We start from the raw sequence: 12247 nt of genomic DNA on the forward strand, positions 1-12247 counted from the left end.
TTTGAATGGATATGTTTTGAATGTATTTGGTGTAAAAACAAACTATGGTTGTTAGGAAAGCTGTTTATTTTGGCAGTGGGTTTCCTGTTCTGTGACTAAAGATGAGAATGGAACGAACTAGCATATCTGTTCTCGAGTCTGTTTGTAATTTGTGAGCCAAATACAACATATTCAACATGATTTATTGTAATGTCATATCTAACATATTCTGGATATGAATCGCTTTTTTGAGTTTTTCTGTATGTACAAAGACGGAACACACTCTATCATGGTGGCCACATTGATTGTATTCTAAACAGAGCACTTAGGTCTAAGATTATAATGATGTGGTTCTATTTTATCCAACCAACCAATTTAAGGCGCCAACTCAAATTTTGTTTTTAGTGGTACTTGATGTTCATAACAAAACACAAGGCACACGTGAAACTATACTGAACAAAAAAAGTTAGGTATCATGAATATTTTTTTAGATATTATGAAATTGTGTGCTCAGTCATCACCACAAAAAAGTATTCCTCGAAATATTCATGATCCCTAACTTTTTTGTTCAATATATATACAAAACACTGCTAACTTTGCAGTCGTTCTCCAAATATTTTCTCTTTTTTTCAGCCTATCCTATTTTTAACTCAAGTGTAATGGAAGCATTTTTGTTTGACCTTAAGGGGTCTTACCATATTTCCTCTAGTTTGAACCCCGCTCTTATTAACGTCAGTTTTCTTTGGAACTGGCTGACATTTGAGACTGTTATTATTCAAATCTGGTTGTTTTAGCCAAATTGTGAAACATGTAACAGTGGGGCATTTTTAGCATATTTACGCTCATATTATCCTTATTTTGACGTACTATGTTTTTCTGTGATACAGCTGGTTGTTGTATGGTTGTCAATGTAAACATGAGGTCACACATACCAAATGAAATTCTGTGTAGATCTATAAACATACTTCAAGGTACCAAATAGTGCTTTTTATGATAAATGAAAGTTCATTGGGGTTTCTCCAGGTGGCCCTGTTGTCGAAGGTGCCACTGTTACTGCATTCATGCATCCCTTGGTCATATCAGTAACCACCAATATCACCACCAATACAGTGATCTGTCTGTCACCACCAATACAACAATCTGTCTGTCACCACCAATACAGTGATCTATCTGTCACCACCAATACAGCGATCTGTCTGTCACCACCAATACAGCGATCTGTCTGTCACCACCAATACAGCGATCAATCTGTCCCCACCAATACAGTGATCTGTCTGTCACCTCTATTACAGCGATATATCTGTCACCACCAATACAGCGATCTGTCTGTTACCACCAATACAACAATCTGTCTGTCACCACCAATACAGTGATCTATCTGTCACCACAAATACAGCGATCTGTCTGTCACCACCAATACAGCGATCTGTCTGTCACCACCAATACTGCGATCTATCTGTGACCACAATACAGCGATCTGTCTGTCACCACCAATACAGCGATCTATCTGTCACCACCAATACAGCGATCTATCTGTCACCACCAATACAGCGATCTATCTGTCCCCACCAATACTGCGATCTGTCTGTCACCACCAATACAGCAATCTATCTGTCACCACCAATACAGTGATCTGTCTGTCACCACCAATACAACAATCTGTCTGTCACCACCAATACAGCAATCTATCTGTCACCACCAATACAGTGATCTGTCTGTCACCACCAATACAACAATCTGTCTGTCACCACCAATACAGCGATCTATCTGTCACCACCAATACTGCGATCTATCTGTCACCACCAATACAGCGATCTATCTGTCACCACCAATACAGCGATCTAACTGTCACCTCCAATACAGCGATCTATCTGTCACTACCAATACTGCGATCTGTCTGTCACCAACAATACAGCAATCTTTCTGTCACCACCAATACAGCGATCTATCTGTCACCACCAATACAGCGATCTGTCTGTCACCACCAATACAGCGATCTATCTGTCACCACCAATACAGTGATCTGTCTGTCACCACCAATACAGCGATCTATCTGTCACCACCAATACAGCGATCTATCTGTCACCACCAATACAGCGATCTATCTGTCACCACCAATACAGCGATCTATCTGTCACCACCAATACAGTGATCTGTCTGTCACCACCAATACAGCGATCTATCTGTCACCACCAATACTGCGATCTATCTGTCACCACCAATACAGCGATCTATCTGTCACCACCAATACAGCGATCTATCTGTCACCACCAATACAGTGATCTGTCTGTCACCACCAATACAGCAATCTATCTGTCACCAACAATACAGCAATCTTTCTGTCACCACCAATACAGCGATCTATCTGTCACCACCAATACAGCGATCTATCTGTCACCACCAATACAGCGATCTATCTGTCACCACCAATACAGTGATCTGTCTGTCACCACCAATACAGCGATCTATCTGTCACCACCAATACAGCGATCTATCTGTCACCACCAATACAGCGATCTGTCTGTCACCACCAATACAGCGATCTATCTGTCGCCACCAATACAGCGATCTGTCTGTCACCACCAATACAACAATCTGTCTGTCATCACAAATACAACCACCAAAACAATCAAATTCAAATCAGTGTAATTAAGACATAACATTTGTAGTCACAAGTCAATGAGTGGTGGGAGGCTTGGTTGGTGAAGTGTTTTGGCCCATGATCATGTTGAAACCCAGGTTCCGTTACCCACACAGCCCAAGAGGCGACTTACACGATCGGTAGGTCATACTTGCTGACCCATGAAGATCAGGGTTAGAACTGGTCCTCAGCAAGCCATGCTTGTCATTAGAGGCAACTAATGGGATCGGAGGTCAGATTTGCTGACTTGGTTGATGCATGTCATCGTATCCCAATTGCGTAGAGTGATGCTCATGATGTCAATCACTGGATTGTCGCTTCCGATTCATTGCATCATATAGCTGGAATATTGCTAAATGCAGTGTTAAACAACAAACAAACAAACACTTGATCAGCCATGGCAACAATAGTGCACACTATTAGCATGTCAAAGTAGACACAATTTATAGATAACGACTTCTTTAATAGTGTAAAGGCAAGGCTTCGGTATAGATCTTTATACCGTTGTCAAGCAAGACTATTAGCATGTGTTGTGTGGAATTAGAGCTACATAAGTGATCTTATCTTTATTATCACAAAGTTGAATCTGTGAACAAAAACTACAAGCTAGACTCGTTAACAAGACAGCGTTCCCTCATTTTCTAACATTAACTTCACCACAGCATTAAGATTAAGGATATGACTTGATGTGTCTATTTTGAGAATGAGAATTCTTCTAATGAGTCCAACTGTTTTGTGTTGGGGGTGGACATCAGTTGGTGCCAGATCGTCCCAATCAGCATGCTCCTCAGTGATAGCCTTTTGTGAGTGACACAGGCACTGATTGGCTAATTGACCAGTGAGAAAAATCTCTTGAGTGCAATTCAATTTACAGTTTAGATAAACATTCCCGTATAACATGACTAGACACACGTAAGATGGTCTTACCTTACCTGATTCTTCCAAGTCCTGTGAGTTCTATTCGCCTTCAGAGTTATCTCTTGCCTTTGTGTGGCACGGTGGGGTAGCCTAGTGGTTAAAGCATTTGCTCGTCATGCCGAAGACCCGGGTTTGATTCACGACTTGGGCACAATGTGTGAAGCTCCTTTCTGGCATGCCCTGCCGTGATATTGCTGGAATATTGCTAAAAGCGGCGTAAAACCCTACTCACTCACATTTTTGCAGCTATCCTTGCCATAACAGTAGTAACCCAAAACTGCCAATTTGGTTACAAAATACTTTATCTAGGTATCATTTGTCTGTTATGGTTAGGCCCTTAATTAAATCTGTAGGGTGAAAGTTAATGTTTCTTTGCAAAATAGTAGCACACATGGTACATACAGTAGGTCCTCAGAGACGTATCACATGCCTGGTACATACAGTGAGTCAGTAGAGATTTACCACATGCCTGCTACATACAGTGGGTCATCAGAGACGTATCACATGTCTAATACATACAGTGGGCCATCAGAGATGTACCACATGCCTGATACATACAATGGGCCATCAGAGATGTACCACATGCCTGATACATACAATGGTACATCAGAGACTTATCATATGTCTAATACATACAGTGGGTCATCAGAGACGTATCACATGTCTAATACATACAGTGGGTCATCAGAGATGTACCACATGCCTGATCCATACAGTGGGCCATCAGAGATGTACCACATGCCTGATACATACAATGGTACATCAGAGACTTATCATATGTCTAATACATACAGTGGGCCATCAGAGACGTATCACATGTCTAATACATACAGTGGGCCATCAGAGATGTACCACATGCCTGATACATACAGTGGGTCATCAGAGATATACCACATGCCTGATACATACAGGGTGTCATCAGTGACGTATCAGATGCTTGGTACATACAGTGGGTCATCAGAGATGTGCCACATACCTGATACATAAAGGTGATCACATACGTGATACATACAGTGGGTCATCAGAGACGTATCAGATGCTTGTTACATACAGTGGGTCATCAGAGACGTATCACATGCTTGGTACAGCCGTTTAACTACTTAGATGAAGTACAGCTTCTAGAACCCAACAAACTTGGACATATCTCAAGGCACATATGTACAATCTTATTTCTGTTTAGAATTTCCTTCAGGTAAACATCTAGTTAGCGATAAACTTTGATAGCAAGTCCAAGGTCTCCATGATTTGCAGATGACTTGTTATTTAAAAAACAGTACCCTTATCAGAATGTCTCACCTTTATCAGGATGGAGGAAGATTATCAAGTTGTTTCAGTAATCATAATTCTGTATTCATTGTTGGAATAAATGTCGGGATCGAAATCTTTCCTGAATTTCTTCTTTGATATCGGCAGCTCATATGTCTCAAAAATCATCTTCTCTCATGATATGTAAGCAGATATATAAATATCTACTACATTGTGCACTAATAGTTTGCACTGAATTTTCAATAGGTTTTGGTGGTAAGAAGATGGAGCTTCTGCAACATTAATATTGATATGGCAAGAGAAGTAACCTTTGTGGCTTCTGTGTTGAAAAAGCTTCCTAGCAGCCCATGCTGGCTGTAAGAAGTGACCAAATGGTTTGGGTGATTGCCTTATGAAAAGAGATCACTTTCATTTATTATATCTGTGTCATGGAAGATCCGGTTTCGACTTGTCAGACTCAGTGTGACTTGGTTGATTGCATATCATCGTATTCCAACTGCATGGGATATTCCTCATATTATCGATCACTGGTTTGTTTACAGCATAATGTCTTATAGCTGGATTATTGCTGAGTGTGGCGTTACACATCACACAAGAAGAAGAAAAATCTTCTGATGAATGAGACTATTCCAGTTGTCAGATGTGACAAACTAAACCAGTTGTCAGATGTGACCAACTAGACCTGTTGTCAGATGTGACAAACTAAACCAGTTGCCAGATATGACTCACTAAACCAGCTATCTGTGACTAACTAAACCTGTTGACAGATATGACTAACTAAACAAGTTGTCAGATGTGACTCACTAAACCAGTTGTCAGATGTGACAAACTCAACCAGTTGTCAGATATGACTCACTAAACAAGCTATCTGTGACTAACTAAACCTGTTGTCAGATGTGACTAACTAAACCAGCTATCTGTGACTAACTAAACCTGTTGTCAGATGTGACCAACTAAACCAGTTGTCAGATGTGACCAACCTAACCAGTTGTCAGATGTGACCAACTTAACCAGTTTTCAGATGTGACCAACTAAACCTCTTGTCAGATGTGACCAACTAAACCTGTTGTCAGATGTGACAAATCAAACCAGCTATGTGTGACCAACTAAACCTGTTCTCAGATGTGACCAACTAAACCTGTTGTCAGATGTGACTAACGAAACCAGCTATCTGTGACTAACTAAACCTGTTGTCAGATGTGACCAACTAAACCTGTTGTCAGATGTGACCAACCTAACCAGTTTCAGATGTGACCAACTAAACCTGTTGTCAGATATGACTCACTAAACAAGCTATCTGTGACAAATCAAACCAGCTATCTGTGACTAACTAAACCTGTTGTCAGATGTGACCAACTAAACCTGTTGTCAGATGTGACTAACTAAACCAGTTGTCAGATGTGACAAACTCAACCAGTTGTCAGATATGACTCACTAAACAAGCTATCTGTGACTAACTAAACCTGTTGTCAGATGTGACTAACTAAAACAGCTATCTGTGACTAACTAAACCTGTTGTCAGATGTGACCAACTAAACCAGTTGTCAGATGTGACCAACCTAACCAGTTGTCCGATGTGACCAACTAAATCAGTTGTCAGATGTGACCAACTAAACCAGTTGTCAGATGTGACTAACTAAACCTGTTGTCAGATGTGACAAATCAAACCATCTATCTGTGACCAACTAAACCTGTTGCCAGATGTGACCAACTAAACCAGTTGTCAGATGTGACCAACCTAACCAGTTTTCAGATGTGACCAACTAAACCAGTTGTCAGATGAGACCAACTAAACCTGTTGTCAGATGTGACCAACTAAACCAGTTGTCAGATGTGACTAACTAAACCAGTTGTCAGATGTGACAAACTCAACCAGTTGTCAGATATGACTCACTAAACAAGCTATCTGTGACAAATCAAACCAGCTATCTGTGACTAACTAAACCTGTTGTCAGATGTGACTAACTAAACCAGTTGTCAGATGTGACAAACTCAACCAGTTGTCAGATATGACTCACTAAACAAGCTATCTGTGACTAACTAAACCTGTTGTCAGATGTGACTAACTAAACCAGCTATCTGTGACTAACTAAACCTGTTGTCAGATGTGACCAACCTAACCAGTTGTCAGATGTGACCAATTAAACCAGTTGTCAGATGTGACCAACTAAACCTGTTGTCAGATGTGACTAACTAAACCAGCTATCTGTGACTAACTAAACCTGTTGTCAGATGTGACCAACCTAACCAGTTGTCAGATGTGACCAACTAAACCAGTTGTCAGATGTGACCAATCTAACCAGTTGTCAGATGTGACAAACTAAACCAGTTGCCAGATATGACCAACTAAACCTGTTGTCAGATGTGACAAATCAAACCAGCTATGTGTGACCAACTAAACCTGTTCTCAGATGTGACCAACTAAACCTGTTGTCAGATGTGACTAACGAAACCAGCTATCTGTGACTAACTAAACCTGTTGTCAGATGTGACCAACTAAACCTGTTGTCAGATGTGACCAACCTAACCAGTTTCAGATGTGACCAACTAAACCTGTTGTCAGATATGACTCACTAAACAAGCTATCTGTGACAAATCAAACCAGCTATCTGTGACTAACTAAACCTGTTGTCAGATGTGACCAACTAAACCTGTTGTCAGATGTGACTAACTAAACCAGTTGTCAGATGTGACAACCAGTTGTCAGATGTGACAAACTCAACCAGTTGTCAGATATGACTCAATAAACAAGCTATCTGTGACTAACTAAACCTGTTGTCAGATGTGACTAACTAAAACAGCTATCTGTGACTAACTAAACCTGTTGTCAGATGTGACCAACTAAACCAGTTGTCAGATGTGACCAACCTAACCAGTTGTCCGATGTGACCAACTAAATCAGTTGTCAGATGTGACCAACTAAACCAGTTGTCAGATGTGACCAACTAAACCTGTTGTCAGATGTGACAAATCAAACCAGCTATCTGTGACCAACTAAACCTGTTGCCAGATGTGACCAACTAAACCAGTTGTCAGATGTGACCAACCTAACCAGTTTTCAGATGTGACCAACTAAACCAGTTGTCAGATGAGACCAACTAAACCTGTTGTCAGATGTGACCAACTAAACCAGTTGTCAGATGTGACTAACTAAACCAGTTGTCAGATGTGACAAACTCAACCAGTTGTCAGATATGACTCACTAAACAAGCTATCTGTGACTAACTAAACCTGTTGTCAGATGTGACTAACTAAACCAGCTATCTGTGACTAACTAAACCTGTTGTCAGATGTGACCAACCTAACCAGTTGTCAGATGTGACCAATTAAACCAGTTGTCAGATGTGACCAACTAAACCTGTTGTCAGATGTGACTAACTAAACCAGCTATCTGTGACTAACTAAACCTGTTGTCAGATGTGACCAACCTAACCAGTTGTCAGATGTGACCAATTAAACCAGTTGTCAGATGTGACCAACTAAACCTGTTGTCAGATGTGACAAATCAAACCAGCTATCTGTGACCAACTAAACCTACTGTCAGATGTGACCAACTAAACCTGTTGTCAGATGTGACTAACTAAGCCAGCTATCTGTGACTAACTAAACCTGTTGTCAGATGTGACAAACTGAACCAGTTGTCAGATGTGACTAACTAAACCAGCTATCTGTGACTAACTAAACCTGTTGTCAGATGTGACAAACTGAACCAGTTGTCAGATGTGACTAACTAAACCAGCTATCTGTGACTAACTAAACCTGTTGTCAGATGTGATAAACTGAACCAGTTGTCAGATGTGACCAACCTAACCAGTTGTCAGATGTGACCAACTAAAGCAACTGTCAGATGTGACCAACTAAACCTGTTGTCAGATGTGACCAACTAAACCTGTTGTCAGATGTGACCCACTAAATCAGCTATCTGACTAACTAAACCAGTTGTCTGATGTGACCAACTAAACCTGTTGTCAGATGTGACCCACTAAACCAGCTATCTGTGACTAACTAAACCTGTTGTCAGATGTGACCAACTAAACCTGTTGTCAGATGTGACCCACTAAATCAGCTATCTGACTAAATAAACCAGTTGTCTGATGTGACCAACTAAAACAGTTGTCAGATGTGACCAACTAAACCAGTTGTAAGATGTGACTAGCTAAACCAGTTGTCAGATATGAGTTTGACTGGTACTCCCTGAACTAGTGTCAAGTGGACTGTGACTGAGGCGGCTGAGGTAGGACCTTGTTCAAAAAGATGTTCTGTTTTCTTCTCCCAGTGGCAACAGAGCAGGCTCCTGAGTTAGCCATGAGACCAAACTTCCTGTGTGCGTTCGGACTGATGACAGAGCAAGCTGGCAAAATAGGACTGTCACAGAATACATCGGTCGTATCCATGTACGAACACTACCAGGTGAGTGCAGATGTACTCAGTCACTGAATACATTGGTTGTATCCATGTAGGAACACTACCAGGTGAGTGCAGATGTACTCAGTCACTGAATACATTGGTTGTATCCATGTAGGAACACTACCAGGTGAGTGCAGGTGTGTTCAGTCACTGAATACATTGGTTGTATCCATTTAGGAACACTACCAGGTGAGTGCAGGTGTGTTCATTCACTGAATACAATGGTTGTATCCATGTAGGAACACTACCAGGTGAGTGCAGATGTACTCAGTCACTAAATACATTGGTTGTATCCATGTAGGAACACTACCAGGTGAGTGCAGGTGTGTTCAGTCACTGAATACAATGGTTGTATCCATGTAGGAACACTACCAGGTGAGTGCAGATGTACTCAGTCACTGAATACATTGGTTGTATCCACGTAGGAACACTACCAGGTGAGTGCAGGTGTGTTCAGTCACTGAATACATTGGTTGTATCCATGTAGGAACACTACCAGGTGAGTGCAGGTGTGTTCATTCACTGAATACATTGGTTGTATCCATGTAGGAACACTACCAGGTGAGTGCAGGTGTGTTCAGTCACTGAATACATTGGTTGTATCCATGTAGGAACACTACCAGGTGAGTGCATGTGTGTTCAGTCACTGAATACAATGGTTGTATCCATGTACAAACACTACCAGGTGAGTGCAGGTGTACTTTGTCACAGAATACTATTGATCCATTTCTTTGGAAAAATAAATATATTGTCTGATAGAAAAATAAATCTTGTTTTGGATCATTTTCAACTGCTGATGATTTTTGCAGATTAGTATGTTACATCCAAAGTATACCGTCAGTATACGACTAGTTTCATGATATGAAACATGAGTGAAAGGCGCAGTGTGCCTGCACGAGCATATGCCCAGACAAAGTGTTTGTTGCTTCAAGGAAATCTCATCTCATTATGCACCTAGATTATATCATGTGTCCCATTCAATTCCTATAATAGAACAACCTGTGTTGGGAGATCTGTGCCTAACAAGCTCCCCAGACACTTTCAACAAGTGCCCACTACTGGGACCCGGGCTTTGCAATATTATCGTTCTCCCTGCATTGAAAATGTCATGTATTTATTTGGGTGAATGTAATCCTGCATGCCCTGCCTCACTATGTAGGGAGCAGTGTGGAGTTTACAATGAAAGGCGACCTAAGGCAGGTGGGATATAAATGACCAATATTTATGACTTGACCTTTCTTTGTGAGTATGATGGTTGGAACGGCAAGTGTTTAGCCAGAGAACAAAACCAAAGCGTGATGATGTGAGGGAACCTGTTGATGGGGCTGCCATCATCACTACTGTCAGCTTCCTCTATACAAACATGGGGAAATAGATATCATACACCTTGATGGATGGAGGGAGGAGAGGGGATGGGGGAGACTTCATTGTCGATAGATATACACGTTTGTTTGAAGAAGGGGGCATAGATACTGATATTAGACTTCTTGGATGATTGCATGTCTACAGACTTTGAACACATGCTGTGTGGAAGTCGAGATATTAAACATTCACCATTAATATCAAGCTTCTTGGCAGAGATAAGATATTGAACTTTCACCATTGATATCAAGCTTCTTGGCAGAGATAAGATATTGAACTTTCACCATTGATATCAAGCTTCTTGGCAGAGATAAGATATTGAACTTTCACCATTGATATCATGCTTCTTGGCAGAGATAAGATATTGAACTTTCACCATTGATATCATGCTTCTTGGCAGAGATAAGATATTGAACTTTCACCATTGATATCATGCTTCTTGGCAGAGTTGAGATATTGAACATTCACCATTAATATCATGCTTCTTGGCAGAGATAAGATATTGAACTTTCACCATTGATATCATGCTTCTTGGCAGAGATAAGATATTGAACTTTCACCATTGATATCATGCTTCTTGGCAGAGTTGAGATATTGAACATTCACCATTGATATCATGCTTCTTGGCAGAGATAAGATATTGAACTTTCACCATTGATATCATGCTTCTTAGCAGAGATGAGATATTGAACATTCACCATTGATATCAAGCTTCTTAGCAGAGATGAGATATTGAACATTCACCATTGATATCAAGCTTCTTAGCAGAGATGAGATATTAAACATTCACCATTGATATCAAGCTTCTTAGCAGAGATGAGATATTGAACATTCACCATTGATATCAAGCTTCTTAGCAGAGATAAGATATTGAACATTCACCATTGATATCAAGCTTCTTAGCAGAGATGAGATATTGAACATTCACCATTAATATCAAGCTTCTTGGCAGAGATAAGATATTGAACTTTCACCATTGATATCAAGCTTCTTGGCAGAGATAAGATATTGAACTTTCACCATTGATATCATGCTTCTTGGCAGAGATAAGATATTGAACTTTCACCATTGATATCATGCTTCTTGGCAGAGATAAGATATTGAACTTTCACCATTGATATCATGCTTCTTGGCAGAGTTGAGATATTGAACATTCACCATTGATATCATGCTTCTTGGCAGAGTTGAGATATTGAACATTCACCATTGATATCATGCTTCTTGGCAGAGATAAGATATTGAACTTTCACCATTGATATCATGCTTCTTGGCAGAGATAAGATATTGAACTTTCACCATTGATATCATGCTTCTTGGCAGAGTTGAGATATTGAACATTCACCATTGATATCATGCTTCTTGGCAGAGATAAGATATTGAACTTTCACCATTGATATCATGCTTCTTAGCAGAGATGAGATATTGAACATTCACCATTGATATCAAGCTTCTTAGCAGAGATGAGATATTGAACATTCACCATTGATATCAAGCTTCTTAGCAGAGATGAGATATTAAACATTCACCATTGATATCAAGCTTCTTAGCAGAGATGAGATATTGAACATTCACCATTGATATCATGCTTCTTAGCAGAGATGATATATTGAACATTCACCATTGATATCAAGCTTCTTAGCAGAGATGAGATATTGAACATTCACCATTGATATC

The 12247-nt window shown here is 40.3% G+C and overlaps 1 protein-coding gene across 1 annotated transcript in view; it reads left to right on the plus strand.

Moving 5' to 3' along the window:
* The window catches only part of LOC125377966 (ragulator complex protein LAMTOR3-B-like), a 77093-nt gene that overhangs the window by 31681 nt on the left and 33165 nt on the right, over positions 1-12247 (plus strand). The window contains exon 4 of the mRNA XM_048392154.1: positions 9081-9214. Coding sequence (XP_048248111.1) covers positions 9081-9214 — 134 coding nt within the window. The remainder of the gene's footprint in view (positions 1-9080; positions 9215-12247) is intronic.

This window comes from Haliotis rufescens, unplaced genomic scaffold (genome assembly GCF_023055435.1).
Source record: "Haliotis rufescens isolate VD_foot unplaced genomic scaffold, xgHalRufe1.0.p SCAF_11, whole genome shotgun sequence".
NCBI classification, from domain to species: Eukaryota; Metazoa; Mollusca; class Gastropoda; order Lepetellida; family Haliotidae; genus Haliotis; species Haliotis rufescens.